General features: G+C 39.3%; 5 gene segments (V, D, J or C); 3 read left to right on the forward strand and 2 right to left on the reverse strand.

Annotated features, from left to right (window-relative positions):
• Positions 1 to 7242: 7242 nt before the first annotated feature.
• On the forward strand, positions 7243 to 23342 carry LOC116035386. The segment is given in 3 exon segments: positions 7243 to 7299; positions 7407 to 7538; positions 23137 to 23342. Coding segments are annotated over 3 exon segments (375 nt in total).
• Positions 11389 to 12150, forward strand: LOC118493340. The segment is given in 2 exon segments: positions 11389 to 11465; positions 11682 to 12150. Coding segments are annotated over 2 exon segments (360 nt in total).
• Positions 12937 to 21697, reverse strand: LOC116035394. The segment is given in 2 exon segments: positions 12937 to 13448; positions 21606 to 21697. Coding segments are annotated over 2 exon segments (339 nt in total).
• On the forward strand, positions 15009 to 15575 carry LOC116035388. The segment is given in 2 exon segments: positions 15009 to 15102; positions 15210 to 15575. Coding segments are annotated over 2 exon segments (420 nt in total).
• LOC116055687 lies at positions 20510 to 22035 on the reverse strand. The segment is given in 2 exon segments: positions 20510 to 20847; positions 21982 to 22035. A coding segment is annotated over 1 exon segment (264 nt).
• Positions 23343 to 24883: the final 1541 nt, after the last annotated feature.

A 24883-nucleotide genomic window follows, 5' to 3' on the forward strand; every position in this document is an offset into this window, starting at 1 on the left:
GTTTTAGGACTATTTTTGTGCTGTTTGTGGGTTAATATAAATTTGCTCAATGTCAGAATCACAACTGTATAATTTCAGCTCTTTTAACAACATAGTCTAAGTATCAAATCAAATAATAAATCAATTTAGATTTAGGTAAAAATAGCTAATAAATGCTTAATTTGTACTTTTTATGTTGCTTTGAAAATGCCAGAAACTTGATATTGTCAAACTCAAAGAAAAGTAATTTCAGCTTTTTTTTATTATTTTTTTTCCAAATAGTTTTTTTTATAGAATTTTTAAATTTTAACAAAAAGTGACACCACATATTGAACAAAGTGAACACAGCATGGTGGAACTGATATGTCACTTCCCCTCAAGTCCCCTATACACCCACAAACCAACCCAGTACAGGTCCAAAATGGGGACAGACAACACAGACCCATGCACACTGACAGACACACACCAGTAAGGACACACAACATCCAAAATATCAAAGTAAAAAAGATAGACAAATTAAAAGAGATAGAGAGGATAGAAAACAAAAAGTGTGTGTGTGTGTGTGTGGGGGGGGGGGGGGGGGGGGGGGGGGGGGCAGCTGGCGTCAAATGCAGCAGTTCAGAAGGAGCTCAGTTCAAAAAATTTCAGCTTTTAACAAAACTTTAATTTATTTCATGTTGTTTTAAATTATGAAGTCTACTTGATGCATTTTATTAAACTCAAATATCAATGACACTATGCAATTCATCACTCAGACATTCTGTTGTTGTAGTTAATTAGATAATCTTGACAACTATGATACAGCACAGTTCAGTACAGAGTAAGACACTACAATTATTTGTTTTCCAAAATCTTCACATAGATTTTTAAAAACCTAATGATCTGACCCTGAGACAAACTCAGATATAAGATGCTGATCATTTCATACTTCACAAATGAATTGCCATAAATTCTTCTCAAATGTAGTTTACTAAGATTCTTTATACTTTCTGGACATTTCTAAAAAGCTTTCAACATGAGAGTTATAGTAGTCTATAGACACATCTAAAAACAATTCAACATAGTAAACACTTCATTTATGAGATGCCTAGTATATCTGAATTTCCTATATATTATAAATATATATTCCTAAATATTGAAATAATCACCTTTCCTACAAAACCAAATTTAAAATCACTCCAATGAAGAAGTTTCTGAAGTCACATCAGCTTTAAAAAATTTGGAATAAATGATGGATTTACTTCTATCTTGTCTGGGTCACATTAATGATTATCTGATTAGATTAGTATTTTCAAAATATATTAAACATGCTATTATATTACCTTGTAGTTTCTTTCTCGAGGAATTTCCAGGCAGTTTTACATTAAACTCAGTTGAGTTTAACATTTCTAGATTTATGGAACTATTAAGACAGATATGTCTGTTTCTTTTAGAATAACAGACATGGAAACAACTGATTTGATGAAAAGTACTTTATTGTGTTAAAATAATCAAAATTAAAACATGCAACACACGTTTTCAATGAAACCTGTAATTAGAGAGTGAGTGAGGGAAAGAGATAAACAGAGAGAGAGTTACAGACTGAGATCAGTATCAGAGTGAAACCAGTAGCAGAGTCCCAGTGAGTCAGGTCAGGACTGGGAACACTGGTCTCTCCTCAGTGTCTCTGAGAGTGGAGTCTGGGAGCCCTGGGTGGCCTCACAGGTCACAGAGCCCACCTTCTCCCACTGGTCTGCAGGGAGCCTCAGGGTGCTGCTCCAGCTGTATTTGCCGTCCTTCTCCAGCACCCCGGGGCTCCTGCTCTCCTCCCAGCTGCTGCTGCTGCTGCTGCTGCTGCTGCTGCTGCTGCCGTCCACCTTCCAGGCCAGACTCCAGTCTGAGGGGAAGCCCTTGTTGGCCAGGCACATGAGCGTGGCCTTCCCCTTCAGCAGCTCCTCACTGGAGGGGGGCAGCACCGTCAGGGTGGGACGGACATCACCTAGGAGACACCAATCAGATTAGAGGACAGGGACCACACAGCTGTCAATCAACCAGCAGACACTTGGACACCTTTACTGTGTGAGAGTTGGTTTTCTCCTTTAAGGAGTTTCTGTCAGATGGTTTTTCTGCTCCACCAGTCACTCACTCACACATTGTTTCACTTCCCTTTAAGAAGCCTCTCATGTAAATCAGCACAGAGAGAATCATCTACACAATGAGCTGATATATATCAAACTATACACTGGAAATAAAATGTCAACTTTTGGACAAATCTTTAAACCTCCAAATCAAGATCATCAACAACCTAACTATACATGACTTTAAAGTATTTAGTGGAATAGAAACAAATCCAGAAAATGAGCTGACAACATCAAATGTTCTTCATGTGATTTTGATCATCATTACCAAACTGTTCAAATAGTTTTCAAACTTTGTAACAATACATGACACAGTAAAGAGATGTTGCACATTTTCAAATACCGATCTTTATCTTTGCTCTGTTCAATTGTTTGAATATCTGAATCTTCATTTGCTTTAAACAGTTATCATTGATGTGGAAAATGAAAAATGAATCTTGTAGAACAGTTTTTCAGTTTTATCTTTTCCACACTTCAAGTCATTTAAATTTCAGTTTGACAGAAATGTGTAAAGAAATGTTTAGTGAAGCTGCTCTGAGTTAGTCTCCACGATAAAGGAGGAGAAATAAAACATGAATACTAAAAGTAAATAAAAAGATATTTTATCGACTGTAAACTGAACTAAAACATTACTTTACAATATTCACTATATAGTTTTTAGTATTTGTGCAGAAACTTACTTCCAACATTCAGTCTGGTTCCTCCACCAAAAGTTCTCCACAGTGATACAAAGTCATTGAGCCGCCGTACAAAAACCTCTCACTGTAGAGAGACACGGCTCTCTGACTTTGACACAAACAAACTCACCAAAATGAGGCTGTTTGTAAAATCTTGTCAGATAAAAAGAAAACTGACAATAACACAGTGCTGCAGATTTCCAGAATTTCCTTTTTATTCATATTGATTTCAAATTAAGTGTATATTGTCTGTTTATATCATCTATTTTCAATTATAGAAGAAATTATATTAATTTTGTTGTTCACCTCAGTGGAAATTTGTCTTTTCCCAGAGTACAGCAAATGTTCATACAATGCACATAACACAGCACACCATTAAAAACATAGAGAATATGCAAAATACAATATAAAATAGTACAAATGGGAAGGTGGCAGCAAATAAGTTTCATAAAAAATACAAGAGAGCAAATCTTAAAAAGTAACAAGTGTTCTCTGATGCAGTCATTCTGTGTTCAATGGCTGTATGGTATAGAGAATAAAATACTTCTTTTATATGTTCCAGCTGGTCCTGGGAAGCCTAAATCTCCCTCTTTTGGACTACAGATGGAAATTAGCCTTTGGGCTATAATCTGGCACTTTTTAAGTGTACTTCTGTATATGTTCATCAAATGTGCATTGTCCTGAAATAATAAATAAAAAATAAAAAATAAATAAATAAATAAATAAATAAATAAATAAAATCTAACATTTGGAAGATTTGTCAATAAGTCAAAGTGTTATTGAAAGATCCTAATCAATGATCAGATAAAGTAATTGATCCATTGATGAACAGCATCATCAGAGTAATCCAAGTCCCTGTTGGAGTCAGTCAGAGCATTTCCATAGAGAGCCACTTTGCATCAGCAGCACCATGCTCCAGTGCTCTGGGAGAGTTTATAGTCCTGAGAGTTGAACACTGGATGACTGACAGCTGTCCTTCATGACAACAGAAGACACAGAAATCCTCCTCATCAAAAACATGACTTTGATCTCCGTCCTCATCTGGACTCTCCTCTGCTGCTGCTTCACAGGTAAAGTCCAGAGAATCAAACTCCTCTCCTCTATCAACATCCGTCCCTCTGAAATGAAGACGACTAAACCGTGACGCTGCTTTATGTTTTTGTCTCTGTATCCTCAGAGTCCAGAGGCCAGGTCACAGTGACTCAGCCTGGAGCAGTGAGCTCTGCTCTGGGAGGCTCCGTCTCCATCAGCTGTAGGACCAGTCAGAATGTTCATGTTTATGGTTTTAGCAGCTACAATTGTTTAGCCTGGTACCAACAGAGAGATGGAGAAACTCCTAAACTGCTCATTAACTCTGCTACTTATCGAGAATCAGAGACTCCAAGTCGTTTTACAGGCAGTGGATCAAACTCTGACTTCACTCTGACCATCAGTGGAGTCCAGACTGAAGATGCAGCAGTTTACTACTGTCAGAGTTTTCATGTTATCAACAGTCAGTATGTGTTCACACAGTGAAAAAGCGTCGTACAAAAACCTCCCTCAGTCAGACTGAACAGAAACTGAACTGACTGCTGCAGCTGGAAGCTACTACAGAGACTGATACACTTCACTGAGGACACACACACACACACACACACACACACACACACACACACACACACACACACACACACACACACACACACACACACACTTGTTTGATAGTAAAGACTACAGAGTTCTCTTTCTGTGTTGATAATCAGAAGTTAAATTCACATCACTACAGTTGTATTTCCAAAGATTGAGTAGACAATAGTAACAGTGGAGATCTTGTACCTCCATGATTTATTTCATTGTAAATTGAACTCCTGGTTTCTTCCATCAAGAAATGCATCATCTGGTCATCTCAGACTTCTCATCTCAGAGTCACACGTCATCAAATCAGCAGCAGCTTTTCTTGCTCCACTCACTCCTCTTTTACATGTACAGAAAAGTTCAATCCACAGTTTGGAGTTCATGAAAATATTTTACTTCAGTAAATGCTCTTACCAAGAGAAATAAAAGACACAAGCATTTAAACACTTCATCCAAACTACAAGAACTCCAGAACATATATTCTGACCTGCTCATATGTGTGGAGCCGTGCAGATAATTCTGTTTTTATGTACCGACACTTATGATAGTAAGGATCCTTACTAAAAGTGTACGTACGCCCGAAAGCCAAACATGGCGTACGCCAAAAAAAATTCAGATTTATAAAACCGTGTGTACGCACATCTGTAGGCAATGTTCCTTTTATAAATCAGAGATTACCTACAAGTGTGCATACGTGAATCAGCCTCTTATCCCACCCTGAACACGCCCATTTTTAACCATAAATAGTCAATGCAAAGCACCTCATGAATGCTGATCAGTATGTTAATGACCCTGGCAGTTGTTCTTTTGTGACACCGAATCATGACGACTGGCTGGGAAAAAGCAAAACACTACTCAGACGCTGGTGAATTGCTGTAAATTGAAGTATAATTTTGGCCTGTTCTCGCACAGTGTAGGGAAACCTGATTTATAGACAACCTATATTAATAATACCTTACAACATGGCAGGCATTACCGCGGACAGCTTCGATATACCAGACCTATATGATAACATTTAACAGAACTATATATTATATCCAAACAAACCTTACTCATAAAGTTGAAGATTGTAATATTTATAAAAAAAAACACGATGGCCCCCAGAGTGGCGAGGACCTGTATTTGGACCGGGATGGCACCGTTCCGGCGCGTTGCCCTCTCTACTGGACCCAATTCAGTACATAGATCCAAGAGCTCAGCTTTAGGAAATCTAAATCAGCATATTAGCCAGTCATCATCATGGTCCCTGAAGTCTCTTTCTCTCCTGATTCTTCCATCACCGTAGTCCTCCTGCAGTGCCAGCAGTGCCATCATGCAGCATTACGCATGAAAGTATTTATATGTTTACAACTATTTGCGATTGTTAACACCTTGCCAAAATCACAGCATCAACTTGTGGTATCCCCCACCCCGAGATACAATGTAAAGACGAAAGTCTAATAGGCAAACACACTTTTCTTCATGCAGGTTTTGTTACGAACAATTTTAAAGTTCTGACCGATAACGAGGACATTAAGGGTAACAATTGCGTGAGAGCTTTACGGCTGTATTTTCAGACTTTGTCATTTGATGATATATGCACAGTTTTATAGACTGATATTTAGTTATTAACACTGTGTTCTGCAGTTATCTAATGCTAGGGTATTTGATGCTATCCTGTATTCCATGCAGTCGGGCCATCTCCTCCTCCTGTGCTCTGTAGCGGACAATGTGACGGTGAGACAGTGCCGATTACACATTAAGAAAACATTTTTAATTAAGATTTGAGTTGGAGGTGTTTATGGAACACTTAGCACTCAGTACAAGCACAAATAGCACTGCTGGATTTAATCTTCATGGTAACGTGGATGATATGGAGTGAAAAAATGTGCGTGAGGCATCAAAATTTGAAAATATTACGAGTAACACATGGGTCACATTCTGCACATTCTGCCGTCAATTTTGTTTTTTATAAATCACAACCTTTGCGTGGGAAGTGGCGTACGCACATTTTCAGCCCAGTTTTGTGCATACGCTACGTTTATAAATGAGACCCCTGGTTATTTTAGAAACTCCACAGACTTCACTATCAACAGTTTTTACCAGAACTACTTTCTATCAAAGAAATAGACCCTATCAAACCCACTGTGATGTGGCAGTTATGGACAGTGCCACTACACAAAAAAATATAAATTTGAATATTCAAAACAAGTCAAAGGTTTTCTATAAGACATGACATCACATGTTATACCAAGAATCATTTTAAAGTCTTTGTGACAAAGAGTGAGAAAGGTCATTAATCATAATGACTTGTTCTTCTGTGTCACATTGTTCATGTTTGTCAGGGCTTGTTTGAGGGAAACAGATGTTCTGCATTAGGGCTGATTACTGAAATGTCGACATACTCAAACAAGTGTTCTCTCATTCTCTGTCAACCCTGAAAAAAAGATTTTAGATCAATAAAACAAGTGCACAGATCCTTGTTGGTAGAATCTGTTGTTTTGCATTTTAATTTCTACATTTCACACCAGTAGTTGTGTGTATGGATCTTAAATGAGAACACAAATGCACATTGGCTGTGTGATGAAGACTATGCAGTTTAATAGGTTTTAGTAATTCAACAGAAAACCAATCCAATTTCTCAATTTCTTTATGCATTATATCATGAATAGTTTATAAAGTCAGTGTTCTCAGCACTGAAGAGGAAACACCCTGTCCCTGTTGGAGTCAGTCAGAGCATTTCCATAGAGAGCCACTTTGCATCAGCAGCACCATGCTCCAGTGCTCTGGGAGAGTTTATAGTCCTGAGAGTTGAACACTGGATGACTGACAGCTGTCCTTCATGACAACAGAAGACACAGAAATCCTCCTCATCAAAAACATGACTTTGATCTCCGTCCTCATCTGGACTCTCCTCTGCTGCTGCTTCACAGGTAAAGTCCAGAGAATCAAACTCCTCTCCTCTATCAACATCCGTCCCTCTGAAATGAAGACGACTAAACCGTGACGCTGCTTTATGTTTTTGTCTCTGTATCCTCAGAGTCCAGAGGCCAGGTCACAGTGACTCAGCCTGGAGCAGTGAGCTCTGCTCTGGGAGGCTCCGTCTCCATCAGCTGTAGGACCAGTCAGGATGTTTATGCTTCTAACTGGTTAGCCTGGTACCAACAGAGAGATGGAGAAACTCCTAAACTGCTCATTTATAATGCTGATGAGCGAGAATCAGGGATTCCAGATCGTTTTACAGGCAGTGGAGAAGAGTCTGACTTCACTCTGACCATCAGTGGAGTCCAGACTGAAGATGCAGCAGTTTACTACTGTCAGAGTTTTCACTGGATCAACAGCCAGTATGTGTTCACACAGTGAAAAAGCGTCGTACAAAAACCTCCCTCAGTCAGACTGAACAGAAACTGAACTGACTGCTGCAGCTGGAAGCTACTGCAGAGACTGATACACTTCACTGAGGACACACACACACACACACACACACACACACACACACACACACACACACACACACACACACGCACACACCGTAAGACTATACTGTATACTATAAAATTAACTTTTTGTTCCACAATGTGTGTGAAAAACATCCATGGATGTTATTGAACAAACAACTCAGCAAGGTTCCTAAAACACTAATCCCTTTAAGTAAATCATTTAATTGTAGTAAAACCAAAGAGATCCTCCCAGTCCTTCTTGACCTAGACATTAGTTTATCTGCTATTTAAAAGCTTTATTGACACAGGGACAAGTTAATGTTTACATCTATTTACAACATCTCCTCAGTTTTTTTAACATTCAGAAAAAGGTGTTTGTCATCACACCATTTTACAAACCTCTGAATCTCTGAAAGGTAGTTAGATAGATCACTGTCCTTTTTTATTAATGCTAGGATGGCAGTATCATCAGAAGATGTAATGATATAGTTGTTGGGATTCTAGCTTCTATACTCATCTGTGTAAAGGGTAAAAAGGACAGGTGAACTGACGCAACCCTGGGGGGCTCCGGTGCTTAAAGTTCTCCACTCTGAGAGAGTACCATTAACACTGACCTGCTGTTTACCATTCGTTAGAAACCAGTGGTACCACCTAATAATGAGGGATGGACATTAAGGTCATTCAGCTTTTTAATGAATAGGTGTTGCTGTACCGTATTAAATGCTGAACTGAAATCTACAAATAAAACACGTTCATATGAGGTAGAGTCCTCTAAATGTTTAGATATCAAATGTACCATGGCAGTGACTGCATCATCTGTACCTCTTTTGCCCCTAAATGCAAACTGAAAAGGATCTAATGAGCAAATGACATCTGTTTCCAATAAGTTGATAATAATTTTCTCAAAACAACTGGGCGGTATTCATTATAATCCTAACAGTATACCTTTTTAGGAACAGGAATAATAATAGAGCTTTTCCAAGTGGAAGGAACAACATGTGAGTCCAGAGACTTTTGGTAAATAGGACACAAGGCCTCTGCCAGCTCTACGCTGCATCATTTCAGCAGAGACCCAGAAATGCCGTCTGGTCCAGCAGCCTTCCTAGGGCAGGTGGGTGAGAAAAGACTCTGTACAACATGCTGGTCAATAGTGATTTTTGGGGGATTCAGTGCAGGTAATGAGTCTAGAGCCTCTATTTTATCCTACTAGAACTCAGCTAATCAAAACCTTGCATGAAAGTTATTTAATTCATCGGCTTTTTCCCCTCATTAAGAACACTAAGACATTTTTTAGCCGGGGCCAGGTTTGTCATAAATTTCATGGAATCCCACATTTTTGTCATATTCATAGTGGAGCAGTGGGTTTCAAATTTCTCCTTCTCCTTCCTCCTTGTCTTTCCTAATTTGCTGTTTATTTTCTTTGGGACATTCCTCATGGCCACAATATCCCCATTTTTAAATGCTATTTTTCTACGGACTACACACTCTTTAATTTCCTTGGAAATGTAAGATTTATTGTTTGGATACAAAGTTATAGACTTCTGAGTTAACACGTTATCTCTACAAAATGTTACATAATCAGTAATAGTGTCTGTTGCTTCTTCTAAGTCCAAGCTATGGAAGAGGTCCAAGTTAGTGCAGTAAAAACATCCTTTTAATGGATCAATGCCATCATTGTCTCAAACGTGGATTGCTTTTAAACACAAACTTCTAGGTTTGACTTTAGTAATTCAATGACAGGATGTGGATATCAGTGAAGTTAGTATTGTGTGATGGGTGTGAGAGGACAACAGAGTGGAGAGTCAGCCAGAGAGAGGGCTGCACTGCATCCAGACTTAAATAACCTCCTGCTACTGGGAACATCCTCAGCTGTTCCCAGTTGCTCTAACCATCACCTGCAGAGAGAGCACAGACAGCTGAATCACACAGCTAACTCAAGATGACACCATCCATTCATATCACATTATAATCTCAGGTTCATTCAACAACTCCACCCTGTCTCCATCCCCACACATCAGTAACCTGGGAGCCATCTTCGACAGCAACCTCACTTTTGAAAACCACATCAACTAAATAACCAGAACTGCCTTCTTTCACCTCAAAAACATTGCCCGTCTCCGCCCATCACTCACCTTCTCTGCTGCCGAAACTTTGATTCAGGCCTTCATCACTTCCAGAATTGACTACTGCAACAGCATCCTCAATGGTTCACCTGCTAAAGCCTTAAATAAACTCCAATACGTCCCAAACTCTGCTGCCCGTCTCCTCACCCACACCCGTTCCCGTGACCACATCACTCCCGTCCTTCTGAACCTCCACTGGCTCCCTGTCTCCCAACACATCCAGTTTAAAGTCCTCCTCTTCACCCACAAAGCCCTCCATAGCCAGGCTCCTTCCTACCTCACAGACCTGCTCCACCGTCACAATCCCCCCCCCCTGTAACCTCCGCCCCTCTGACGTAAACCTCCTCTCCCCACCACTCAGGACCAACCACCGTACCTGGGGTGACAGAGCTTTCACCACTGCAGCCCCCTCCCTCTGGAACTCCCTACCCATACACATCTGTGACTGTACTGACCTGGACACATTTAAAACAATAATCAAAACACACCTCTTCATATTATCTTTCCACATTCAATAGTCTTACATTTCTCACCTGATAGCTCCTGGTTTTACTGTTTTTAATTGCTTTTAATATGCTAGTTTTATCTGTTGGTTTTATTGCTTATCTGTTTTTAATGTGCTATATGTGCTGGTTTTTACTGTAAAGTGTGTTTTAGTACCATGAAAAGCTCTATATAAATAAAATGTATTATTATTATTATTATTATTATTATTATTATTATTATTTATTATTCTTGACTTTGGAAACAGCAAAACTATCTCTTCACAACGTCCATCCAGTAGCTGTTGTTGATCTTTTAATCATATCATCATACTTTTCCTCAGCAGATGTTATTAAAATGTGGATTTTCAAATTCCCATTCCTCTCAGCATTTGTCAGACTTCTTGTCCATGTTGGCTTAGAAGTTAAAATATTGCATGAGAACTGGGTGAACTCTGTCTGCTGAGGAAGATCATGTAATTGGATCCAAAGATCTGAGACAAGACAAGACCGAGTAAAAATGTTGCAGATTCTGAGACGAGACCCAAACCTTCAAAGGGTGGTCTTGAGACCAAGACTGATATTGAGAACTACAACACTGGACTCAGCCTTCTATAAAGACTCATCACTGCTTTACTTGGTGAAATCTTCACATTACAAACACCCAAACTTGTCCATCCTGCATTAATATTAATATCACTAATCATTATCAAAAAAAACAACATATTACCAAACTGGAAAAACAGAACAAAACTGTCCACAAGTCCCTGGATCAGTTTACTACCAGACTTTTCAATATCCTCTCCATGTGAATATGTAAATATGTAGGTCCATGCTCTCAGCACTGAGGGGGAAACAGCATGACATGTTGAGGACAGCTACAGTTCACTGACTCTGTGTGTTTGCATATGTGTCCTGCCTCTCTGCTCCCAGCCGTTAAGAGGCCAGTGTTGATCAGTGACTGTCCAGGACTTTCAGAGACACTGACAAGCCGGCAGCACGATGATGATGTCACTGATTCTACTGCTGGCCACCCTGGGGCTCCTTGTTCAGGGTGAGACTCTCTTCTGAAAACTTTGCTTCAGGATGCAACCAGGTTCACCTCAATGATGTTCTGCTATGATGGAGAAACACTGGAACAAGCAGCATTTACCTTCTTCCATCTCTTCTCCATGTTAAAGAAATGAGACTCTTCTGTTTGGATGTTGATCATCTTTCTCCAAGCTGGATTTGTCTCAATAACCCTTCTGCTCTTTTTCATGTTTTCCAGGTTCATCAGGAGAAATCATCCTGACTCAGTCTCCTGGATCTCAGTCTGTTGCTCCAGGACAGTCTGTCTCTATCAGATGTAAAGCCAGTTCAAGTGTTAGCAATGACTTACAGTGGTACCTTCAGAAACCTGGAGAATCTCCCAAACTCTTGATTTATAATGCTCAATCCCGTCAGTCTGGAGTTTCAGATCGTTTTAGTGGGACTCAGTCTGGAACTGACTTCACTCTGACCATCAGTGGAGTTCAGACTGAAGATGCAGGAGATTATTATTGTCAGCAGGATTACAGCACCCCGTTCACACAGTGATACAACGTCGTACAAAAACCTCCTCAGCTGGAGAGGAACTGATCTGAATGAACAGCTGCAGAAACCTACATAAACAGAGACACTTTAGAAGTTTGACTGATACTGAAGTCTATATAACAGAATAATGTCAGGAAATACTGCTCATACTATAGTAAGATATAATAGTAATCTTTTTGAAAAAGTGTAGTTAACATTGTATTTAAAATCAGATCAAACTACATCTGAAAAGTAGATAAGTTAAAAAAGACAACGCCAATTTGTTTAGCTGTGAAATCAAATATGTATTTCCATTTTAGTGTTTAACTAAATTTTAACATTCAAATACAATTTGAAATTTATGTAATTTATTTTCCAACACACCTTCAGACATTAAATGTTTTTAATGAACTTGTGTTGATAGTGAAATGCACATGTAAGGTGATAATTTGAGATCACACAGCTGATAATATTATTTTCAATGATATAATATGCTGATGATATCCTACTTCATAATTCAAGTGCAATTATTTCTTCTCAGGCTCTGCAGTTTACCCAGATTCATGATACTCTATAGACACATCTAAAATCAATTCAACATATTAAACACTTCATTTATGAGATACATAGTATATCTGAATTTCCTAAAAATAGTGAAATAATCAGCTTTCCTACAAAATAAATTTAAAATTACTCCAATGAAGCAGTTTCTAAAGTCACACAAGCTTTAAAGAATTTGGAATAAATGATGGATTTACTTCTATCTTGTCTGGGTCACATTAATGATTATCTGATTAGTTTTGTGTTTTCAAAATATATTAAACATGCTATTATATTACCTTATGTATTTATTTTTTTGGTGAAATTTCCAGGAAGTTTTACATTAAACTCAGTTGAGTTTAACATTTCTAGATGTATGGGACTATTACGTTATTTGTTTATTTTACAATAACAGACATGAAAACAACTGATTTGATGAAAAGTACTTTATTGTGTTAAAATAATCAAAATTAAAACATGCAACACACGTTATCAATGAAAAATGTAATTAGACAGTGAGTGAGGGAAAGAGATAAACAGAGAGAGAGTTACAGACTGAGATCAGTATCAGAGTGAAACCAGTAGCAGAGTCCCAGTGAGTCAGGTCAGGACTGGGAACACTGGTCTCTCCTCAGTGTCTCTGAGAGTGGAGTCTGGGAGCCCTGGGTGGCCTCACAGGTCACAGAGCCCACCTTCTCCCACTGGTCTGCAGGGAGCCTCAGGGTGCTGCTCCAGCTGTATTTGCCGTCCTTCTCCAGCACCCCGGGGCTCCTGCTCTCCTCCCAGCTGCTGCTGCTGCTGCTGCTGCTGCCGTCCACCTTCCAGGCCAGACTCCAGTCTGAGGGGAAGCCCTTGTTGGCCAGGCACATGAGCGTGGCCTTCCCCTTCAGCAGCTCCTCTCTGGAGGGGGGCAGCACCGTCAGGGTGGGGACGGCTCGACCCACTGCAGAGAGAGAGAGATTAATAAAGTTGATATGAGGTCGACTAAACTCTAGCCTGTTGGCTGCAGCAGAGGAGGCTACTAGTTCTGCTGGTCTTCCTCAGATTGGATCAAACTGGTCTTAAAATGTTTCACTTCCCTCTCTGAGCTCAGTAACCATGGCAACAGACAGGCATCACTGCTGAACCGTGACAACAGACAGGTTTCAGTACTAAAGATAAAAAGTTAAAACTGCCTCTCTTTTACTAACCTTTCAGAGTTTAATAGTTCATAATAATACACATAAGATGGAGATTGTGAGGCTTTTACTGTTTGAACTTTCTTACACATTTCTTGCCCTAAACGAAAACCTCATTAATGATATTTCTTTGTTCTGTTCATGTAAGCAGGAATCATCACTGAACAGTCAGGCTTCATTACTGAAAACATCCAAATGAACATTATTAACTACCTAATTTGTTTTTGAAACTCATGAAATTCTCACAAAAATATGTTGAGTAGCTTCAAAATCATTATTCTGGAGAAAGATGGAGTAATACTTATTCACATCAAACACTGAACCAAAGATTATCAGCAGAGTTCTTGAGCCAGAATATAAAAACTATAACTTTTACAAATATTCTCTTCAGACAGACTAATGCTGAGTAGTTTTCAACAACGAACTGATAAGACTTTAGAAAGTTTTAGTGCAACAAGATTATTCATCAGAGTGTTTTTTTGTCGGGTTAACGACGCTGAAGCCTTCAAGAATTGATGCAAATATATTGAATTTAAAAAATCTAACAAAACATAGTAGGCTTTAGAATTATGATTTTCAAATGGAACAAACATAACATTTGAGTGATTAAAAGAGTCAAATGTACTTACAGTTAACATTCAGTCTGGTTCCTCCACCAAAAGTCCACCACAGTGATACAAAGTCATTGAGCCGCCGTACAAAAACCTCTCACTGTAGAGAGACACGGCTCTCTGACTTTGACACAAACAAACTCACCAAAACACATTCCCAGTTTACACATTATATGTTAGAACTGGTTAAAGTGTTTAAAAAGATACACAATCTGTAATAATGTTTAACATTTTCATTGTGAATTGTTAAATTTCTACAAACTATTATTTTCTCCTTCAGTGAAACTAACTGATACAAGTTCTTTCTAAAGAAAATCTTTCCAACAAATTCTGCCAAAAAATTATCATAAACACATGTTTATTGTAGATCATGATGAATGATAAATGATAATTGTGTTTAAATTTGTCCCACAGGGATGTTGATTTGTGTGGTAGTGAATTAGAGAGAATTCACAAAATATTCTGGAAGACTTTTTGTCCATCAAACTCAAACCAAAGACTCATTCAAATGAGCAGTGAAAACATTCCTAATCAATACTCTGATAAAGTGATTGATCCATTGATGAACAGCATCATCAGAGTAATCCAAGTCCCTGTTGGAGTCAGTCAGAGCATTTCCATAGAGAGCCACTTTGCATCAGCAGCACCATGCTCCAGTGCTCTGGGAGAGTTTATAGTCCTGAGAGTTGAACACTGGATGACTGACAGCTGTCCTTCATGACAACAGAAGACACAGAAATCCTCCTCATCAAAAACATGACTTTGATCTCCGTCCTCATCTGGACTCTCCTCTGCTGCTGCTTCACAGGTAAAGTCCAGAGAATCAAACTCCTCTCCTCTATCAACATCCGTCCCTCTGAAATGAAGACGACTAAACCGTGACGCTGCTTTATGTTTTTGTCTCTGTATCCTCAGAGTCCAGAGGCCAGGTCACAGTGACTCAGCCTGGAGCAGTGAGCTCTGCTCTGGGAGGCTCCGTCTCCATCAGCTGTAGGACCAGTCAGGATGTTTATAATTTAGTCTACGACTGTTTAGCCTGGTACCAACAGAGAGATGGAGAAACTCCTAAACTGCTCATTTATGATACTACCACTCGACAATCAGGGATTCCAGATCGTTTTACAGGCAGTGGAACAAACTCTGACTTCACTCTGACCATCAGTGGAGTCCAGACTGAAGATGCAGCAGTTTACTACTGTCAGAGTTTTCATGTTATCAACAGTCAGTATGTGTTCACACAGTGAAAAAGCGTCGTACAAAAACCTCCCTCAGTCAGACTGAACAGAAATTGAACTGACTGCTGCAGCTGGAAGCTACTGCAGAGACTGATACACTTCACTGAGGACACACACACACACACACACACACACACACACACACACACACACACACACACCTCATTAATTTGATAGTAAAGACTACAGAGATCACTTTCTGTGTTGATAATCAGAAGTTAGAATTCACATCACTACAGTTGTATTTCCAAAGATTGAGTAGACAATAGTAACAGTGGAGATCTTGTACCTCCATGATTTATTTCATTGTAAATTGAACTCCTGGTTTCTTCCATCAAGAAATGCATCATCTGGTCATCTCAGACTTCTCATCTCAGAGTCACACGTCATCAAATCAGCAGCAGCTTTTCTTGCTCCACTCACTCCTCTTTTACATGTACAGAAAAGTTCAATCCACAGTTTGGAGTTCATGAAAATATTTTACTTCAGTAAATGCTCTTACCAAGAGAAATACAAGACACAAGCATTTAAACACTTCATCCAAACTACAAGAACTCCAGAACATATATTCTGACCTGCTCATATGTGTGGAGCCGTGCAGATAATTCTGTTTTTATGTCCCGACACTTATGCTGTCACCCAAATATAGTGGACGTGATTTATGTTCATAGTCATCAATTCCAAACATATTTCAAAGATATTAAAGCAACTTCCTTTGTAGAAATAATGTCCAGGGGTCTCATTTATAAAACTGTGTGTAGGATCCTTACTATAAGTGTACGTACGCCCAAAAGCCCAAAATGGCGTACGCTAAAAAAAAGTCTGATTTATAAAACCGTGCATATGCACATCTGTAAGCAATGTTCCCTTTATAAATCACAGATTACCTACAAGTGTGCATACGTGGATCAGCCTCTTATCCTGCCCTGTACACGCCCATTTTTAACCATAAATACTCAATGCAAAGCTCCTCATGAATGCTGATCAGTATGTTAATGACCCTGGCAGTTGTTACACCGAATCGTGATGACTGGCAGAGAAAAAGCAAAAAACTTCTCAGACGTTCAGGAATTGCTGCAAATTGAATCATTATTTCGGCCTGTTCTTGCACAGTGTAGGGAAACATGATCTATAACTACATGTATTAATAATACTTTCAGAATGGCAGTCTTTACGGCACTCAGGGACAGCTTTGATATACCAGACGTAATAAGATTTAACAGAACTATATATTATATCCAAACAAGCCTTCGTGATAAAGTTTAAGATTATATATAATATTTATAAAAAAAAAAAAATACTTAGCTGTCTGAAATTTCCCTCTGGAAACAGCCGGTGGCCCCCAGAGTGGAGAGGACCTGTATTTGGACCGGGATGGCACGGTTCCGGCGCATTGCCCTCTCTACTGGACCCAATTCAGTACATAGATCCAAGAGCTCAGCTTTAGGGAATCTAAATCAGCATATTAGCCAGTCATCATCATGGTCCCTGAAGTCTCTTTCTCTCCTGATTCTTCCATTAGTGTAGTCCTCCTGCAGGGTCAGCAGTGTCATCATGCAGCATTACGCACGGGGGGGTCACCGCAGTATTTTTATATTTACAACATATTGTCATTGTTAACACCTTGCCAAAATCACAGCATTAACTAGAGGTCCCCGAGATACAATTTGAAGATGAAAGAAAGTCTAATAGGCAAACACACTTTTCTTCATGCAGGTTTCGTCACGAACAATATTAAAGTTTGGACCGATAATGCTCCGTAGAGGACAATGTGACGGCGAGACGCCGCCGATTAAACATTAAGAACAAATTTTTATTTAAGATTTGAGTTGTATTTTACATGGTGATTATGGAACAAGTATCACTCAGTACAAACACAAATAACACTGCTGGATTTATTCTTTATGATAACATGGATGATATGGAGTGAAAAAATGTGCGTGAGGCATCAATACTTTTATTTTTTTACTTTTATAGTTATTCCCATTTACTTTCTGCAGTCTGACTTCAGTTCACCACCTCAACATCTGCGTCACCAATTCCTATTTTGTCTCCAAAATGTGCGTACGCATGGGTCAGAGTTTGCGTGGAGGACCGCACATTCTCCCGTCAAGGTTTTTATAAATCACAACCTTTTAGTGGGAAGTGGCGTACGCACATTTTCAGCCCAGTGTTGTGCGTACGCCACGTTTATAAATGACACCCCAGGTTATTTTAGAAACTCCACAGACTTCACTATCAACAGTTTTTACCAGAACTACTTTCTATCAAAGAAATAGACCCTATCAAACCCATTGTGATGTGGCAGTTATGGACAGTGCCACTACACAAAAAATATACATTTTTATATTTAAAACAAGTCAAAGGTTTTCTATAAGACATGACATCACATGTTATACCAAGAATCATTTTAAAGTCTTTGTGACCAAGAGTGAGAAAGGTCATTAATCATCTGAAACAGAATTAATAAACAAAGTTGAAGACAGCAACATGATTTTTATTAACCTGTTTGAAGTCATTTTAATGAATATTCTCATCCTCTCTCTTCTTTAGATTTGAAGGAGCTGAATATGTTAAGCTGCAGAAAAGAGACAATCTGGAGAAAAAAGTAAAACAATGTTGAAGTTTATTGGTTTAATAGGTTTTAGTAATTCAACAGAATCAACATAAACCAAATTGCCAATGTAAACCAATCCAATTTCTCAATTTCTTTATGCATTACATCATGAATGATTTATAAAGTCAGTGTTCTCAGCACTGAAGAGGAAACCCCCTGTCCCTGTTGGAGTCAGTCAGAGCATTTCCATAGAGAGCCACTTTGCATCAGCAGCACCATGCTCCAGTGCTCTGGGAGAGTTTATAGTCCTGAGAGTTGAACACTGGATGACTGACAGCTGTCCTTCATGACAACAGAAGACACAGAAATCCTCCTCATCAAAAACATGACTTTGATCTCCGTCCTCATCTGGACTCTCCTCTGCTGCTGCTTCACAGGTAAAGTCCAGAGAATCAAACTCCTCTCCTCTATCAACATCCATCCCTCTGAAATGAAGACGACTAAACCGTGACGCTGCTTTATGTTTTTGTCTCTGTATCCTCAGAGTCCAGAGGCCAGGTCACAGTGACTCAGCCTGGAGCAGTGAGCTCTGCTCTGGGAGGCTCCGTCTCCATCAGCTGTAGGACCAGTCAGGCTGTTACACACATTAACTATCTAGAGTGGTACCAACAGAGAGATGGAGAAACTCCTAAACTGCTCATTTACTATACTAGCACTCGACAATCAGGGATTCCAGATCGTTTTACAGGCAGTGGATCAAACTCTGACTTCACTCTGACCATCAGTGGAGTCCAGACTGAAGATGCAGCAGTTTACTACTGTCAGAGTTTTCATGTTATCAACAGTCAGTATGTGTTCACACAGTGAAAAAGCGTCGTACAAAACCTCCCTCAGTCAGACTGAACAGAAACTGAACTGACTGCTGCAGCTGGAAGATACTGCAGAGACTGATACACTTCACTGAGGACACACACACACACACACACACACACACACTTTTTACAAGAAAAGGTAGACACACCATGATCAAGTTTTTACAAAAGATATTTATTTAAACAAATTAACCTAAACTAAAGGGGTAACTTAAGTAATCATAGTATGGGCTGTGGATATTAGTATATTCAGTATAGTGTGATGTGCATGAGTGGAAAATATGTGTGTGCAAAGGTTGATAGGAGCAGAGTAGAGAACTAAAGCAGACGGGAGAGGAGCAAAGCTGCAGCAGAGTGGAGAGTCAGCCAGAGAGAGGGCTGCACTGCATCCAGACTTAAATAACCTCCTGCTACTGGGAACATCCTCAGCTGTTCCCAGTTGCTCTAACCATCACCTGCAGAGAGAGCACAGACAGCTGAATCACACAGCTAACTCAAGTTGACACCATCCATTCATATCACATTACAATCTCATGTTGTTATCTGATTCATGCCTAATTAAATTTTAACTTACATTCAGACACAATTTCAATTCAATTTCATTTCAATTTTATTTATAGTATCAATTCATAACAAGAGTTATCTCAAGACACTTCACAGATAGGTCTAAACCACACTTTATAATTTACAACGATCCAAAAATTCCAGTAATTCCCCCAAGAGCAAGCATTTAGTGTGACAGTGGCGAGGAAAAACTCACAGGTCCATATCAGTATGAAATATCTAAAACACAACAACACAAAGAAGACAAAAAGTTTAAACATTGAAGTCAATCAGATCAAAGTGATTCAAACAGACATTTGTTCCAATGTTGCTAAAAATATGAAGTGTACCTTGTGTCACATTGTGTGGTGTCAGTTAAAGTCATTATAATTATTTTTTGAATCATTTAAGCGACGTATACATTTGTACGAAAGAATCAAGAGGAGCCAACTTGGTAATTATAAAAATAGTAATACAGAAATCATATGCCTGCATCTGTATGAAGTATATGCAAAAATATTTTATCTTACATGCAGCTCAAAAACCCAACAAATACACTGAGACCAAAAGTTAATTCTTCACTTTGGAAACAGCAAAATAATCTCTTCACAACGTCCATCCATTAGCTGTTGTTGATCTTCCTCAGCAGATGTTTTTGAAATGTAGATTTTCTAATTCTTATTCCTCTGAGCATTTGTGTGAGACTTCTCGTCCACGTCGGCTTAAAAGGTCAAATATTCCATGAGAACTGGGTGAGCCCTGTCTGCTGTTTCTTTACAATAACAGACATGAAAACTACTGATTTGATGAAAAGGGATTTATTGTGATGACATCATCAAAAGTACAACAAGCAACAAAACTATCAATGAAACATGTAATTAGACAGAGAGTGGGGAAAAGAATGAGAGAGAGAGAGAGAGAGAGAGAGAGAGAGAGAGAGAGAGAGAGAGAGAGTTACAGACTGAGATCAGTATCAGAGTGAAACCAGTAGCAGAGTCCCAGTGAGTCAGGTCAGGACTGGGAACACTGGTCTCTCCTCAGTGTCTCTGAGAGTGGAGTCTGGGAGCCCTGGGTGGCCTCACAGGTCACAGAGCCCACCTTCTCCCACTGGTCTGCAGGGAGCCTCAGGGTGCTGCTCCAGCTGTATTTGCCGTCCTTCTCCAGCACCCCGGGGCTCCTGCTCTCCTCCCAGCTGCTGCTGCTGCTGCTGCTGCTGCCGTCCACCTTCCAGGCCAGACTCCAGTCTGAGGGGAAGCCCTTGTTGGCCAGGCACATGAGCGTGGCCTTCCCCTTCAGCAGCTCCTCACTGGAGGGGGGCAGCACCGTCAGGGTGGGACGGACATCACCTAGGAGACACCAATCAGATTAGAGGACAGGGACCACACAGCTGTCAATCAACCAGCAGACACTTGGACACCTTTACTGTGTGAGAGTTGGTTTTCTCCTTTAAGGAGTTTCTGTCAGATGGTTTTTCTGCTCCACCAGTCACTCACTCACACATTGTTTCACTTCCCTTTAAGAAGCCTCTCATGTAAATCAGCACAGAGAGAATCATCTACACAATGAGCTGATATATATCAAACTATACACTGGAATAACCTAACTATACATGACTTTAAAGTATTTAGTGTAATAGAAACAAATCCAGAAAATGAGCTGACAACATCAAATGTTCTTCATGTGATTTTGATCATCATTACCAAACTGTTCAAATAGTTTTCAAACTTTGAAACAATACATGACACAGTAAAGAGATGTTGCACATTTTCAAATACCGATCTTTATCTTTGCTCTGTTCAATTGTTTGAATATCTGAATGTTCATTTGCTTTAAACAGTTATCATTGATGTGGAAAATTAAAAATGAATCTTGTAGAACAGTTTTTCAGTTTTATCTTTTCCACACTTCAAGTCATTTAAATTTCAGTTTGACAGAAATGTGTAAAGAAATGTTTAGTGAAGCTGCTCTGAGTTAGTCTCCACGATAAAGGAGGAGAAATAAAAACATGAATACTAAAAGTAAATAAAAATATATTTCATCGACTGCAAAACATAACTTTACAATATTAACAATGTATTTTTTTAGTATTTGTGCAGAAACTTACTTCCAACATTCAGTCTGGTTCCTCCACCGAACGTGTACCACAGTGATACAAAGTCATTGAGCCGCCGTACAAAAACCTCTCACTGTAGAGAGACACGGCTCTCTGACTTTGTCAGACTGAACTAAACCTACAAGCCCTCAAGATGCTACTTTACCATTAAAGCTGGAAATAATGATTTATCATCTGACTCAATTTCATTTTCTTTGCGATGAACTTTTGATTTTCTATTTCGAAAGCAATCTTTTGCCTCTTAGAGTGATATATTTCTTTAAAAATTGTGGATTAATATTTCACAAAAAAGGAAAGGTAAGAGTGCAGAAAGTAAAGGAAGAAAAATAGCTCCTGAAATAATAAGTTTTTTAAAAGTTTGACTTACTTCCAACATTCAGTCTGGTTCCTCCACCAAAAGTCCACCACAGTGATACAAAGTCATTGAGCCGCCGTACAAAAACCTCTCACTGTAGAGAGACACGGCTCTCTGACTTTGACACAAACAAACTCACCAAAATGAGGCTGTTTGTAAAATCTTGTCAGATAAAAAGAAAACTGACAATAACACAGTGCTGCAGATTTCCAGAATACAAGTTTTTATTCATATTGATTTCAAATTAAGTGTATATTGTCTGTTTATATCAACTATTTTCAATTACAGAAGAAATTAGAAAAATGTTGTTGTCCACCTCAGTGGAAATTTGTCTTTGGCTTTTCCCAGAGTACAGCAAATGTTCATACAATGCACATAACACAGCACACCATTAAAAACATACAGAATATGCAGAATACAATATAAAATAGTGCAAATGGGAAGGTGGCAGCAAATAAGTCTCATAAAAAATACAAGACAGCAAATCTTAATAAATAACAAGTGTTCTCTGATGCAGTCATTCTGTGTTCAATGGCTGTATGGTATAGGGAATAAAATACTTCTTTTATATGTTCCAGCTGGTCCTGGGAAGCCTAAATCTAACATTTGGAAGATTTGTCAAGAAGTCAAAGTGTTATTGAAAGATCCTAATCAATGATCAGATAAAGTGATTGATCCATTGATGAACAGCATCATCAGAGTAATCCAAGTCCCTGTTGGAGTCAGTCAGAGCATTTCCATAGAGAGCCACTTTGCATCAGCAGCACCATGCTCCAGTGCTCTGGGAGAGTTTATAGTCCTGAGAGTTGAACACTGGATGACTGACAGCTGTCCTTCATGACAACAGAAGACACAGAAATCCTCCTCATCAAAAACATGACTTTGATCTCCGTCCTCATCTGGACTCTCCTCTGCTGCTGCTTCACAGGTAAAGTCCAGAGAATCAAACTCCTCTCCTCTATCAACATCCGTCCCTCTGAAATGAAGACGACTAAACCGTGATGCTGCTTTATGTTTTTGTCTCTGTATCCTCAGAGTCCAGCGGTCAGTACACGCTGACTCAGCCTGGAGCAGTGAGCTCTGCCCTGGGAGGCTCCGTCTCCATCAGCTGTAGGACCAGTCAGAATGTTTATGGTGGGAGCTATCTACACTGGTATCAACAGAGAGATGGAGAAACTCCTAAACTACTCATTTACTATGCTAGCACTCGACAATCAGGGATTCCAGATCGTTTTACAGGAAGTGGATCAAACTCTGACTTCACTCTGACCATCAGTGGAGTCCAGACTGAAGATGCAGCAGTTTACTACTGTCTGAGTCTTCACATTCCCAACAGTCAGTTTGTGTTGACACAGTGAAAAAGCGTCGTACAAAAACCTCCCTCAGTCAGACTGAACAGAAACTGAACTGACTGCTGCAGCTGGAAGCTACTGCAGAGACTGATACACTTCACTGAGGACACACACACACACACACACACACACACACACACACACACACACACACACACACACACACACACACACACTTGTTTGATAGTAAAGACTACAGAGTTCTCTTTCTGTGTTGATAATCAGAAGTTAAAATTCACATCACTACAGTTGTATTTCCAAAGATTGAGTAGACAATAGTAACAGTGGAGATCTTGTACCTCCATGATTTATTTCATTGTAAATTGAACTCCTGGTTTCTTCCATCAAGAAATGCATCATCTGGTCATCTCAGACTTCTCATCTCAGAGTCACACGTCATCAAATCAGCAGCAGCTTTTCTTGCTCCACTCACTCCTCTTTTACATGTACAGAAAAGTTAAATCCACAGTTTGGAGTTCATGAAAATATTTTACTTCAGTAAATGCTCTTACCAAGAGAAATAAAAGACACAAGCATTTAAACACTTCATCCAAACTACAAGAACTACAGAACATATATTCTGACCTGCTCATATGTGTGGAGCCGTGCAGATAATTCTGTTTTTATGTACTGACACTTATGCTGTCACCCAAATATAGTGGACGTGAATTATGTTCATAGTGATCAATTCAACAAACATATTTGAAAGATACTAAAGCAACTTCCTTTGTAGAAATAATGTCCAGGGGTCTCATTTATAAAACTGTGAGTAGGATCCTTACTATAAGTGTACGTACGCCCAAAAGCCCAAAATGGCGTACGCAAAAAAAAAGTCAGATTTATAAAACCGTGCATACGCACATCTGTAAGCAATGTTCCCTTTATAAATCACAGATTACCTACAAGTGTGCATACGTGGATCAGCCTCTTATCCTGCCCTGTACACGCCCATTTTTAACCATTAATAGTCAATGCAAAGCTCCTCATGAATGCTGATCAGTATGTTAATGACTCTGGCAGACAGAATCGTGATGACTGGCAGAGAAAAAGCAAAAAAATTCTCAGACGTTCAGGAATTGCTGCAAATTGAATTATAATTTCGGCCTGTTCTTGCACAGTGTAGGGATACCTGATCTATAACTTCATGTATTAATAATATGTCCAGAATGGCAGGCATTACGGCACTCGGGGACAGCTTTGATATACCAGACGTAATAAGATTTAACAGAACTATATATCATATCCAAACAAGCCTTAGTGATAAAGTTTAAGATTATATATAATATTTCTTAAAAAAAAACACTTAGCTATCTGACTTTTCCCTCTGGAAACAGCCGATGGCCCCCAGAGTGGAGAGGACCTGTATTTGGACCGGGATGGCACGGTTCCAGCGCGTTGTCCTCTCTACTGGACCCAATTCAGTACACAGATCCAAGAGCTCAGCTTTAGGGAATCTAAATCAGCATATTAGCCAGTCATCATCATGGTCCCTGAAGTCTCTTTCTCTCCTGATTCTTCCATCACCGTAGTCCTCCTGCAGTGTCAGCAGTGCCATCATGCAG

This window comes from Sander lucioperca, chromosome 16 (genome assembly GCF_008315115.2).
Source record: "Sander lucioperca isolate FBNREF2018 chromosome 16, SLUC_FBN_1.2, whole genome shotgun sequence".
NCBI lineage: Eukaryota > Metazoa > Chordata > Actinopteri > Perciformes > Percidae > Sander > Sander lucioperca.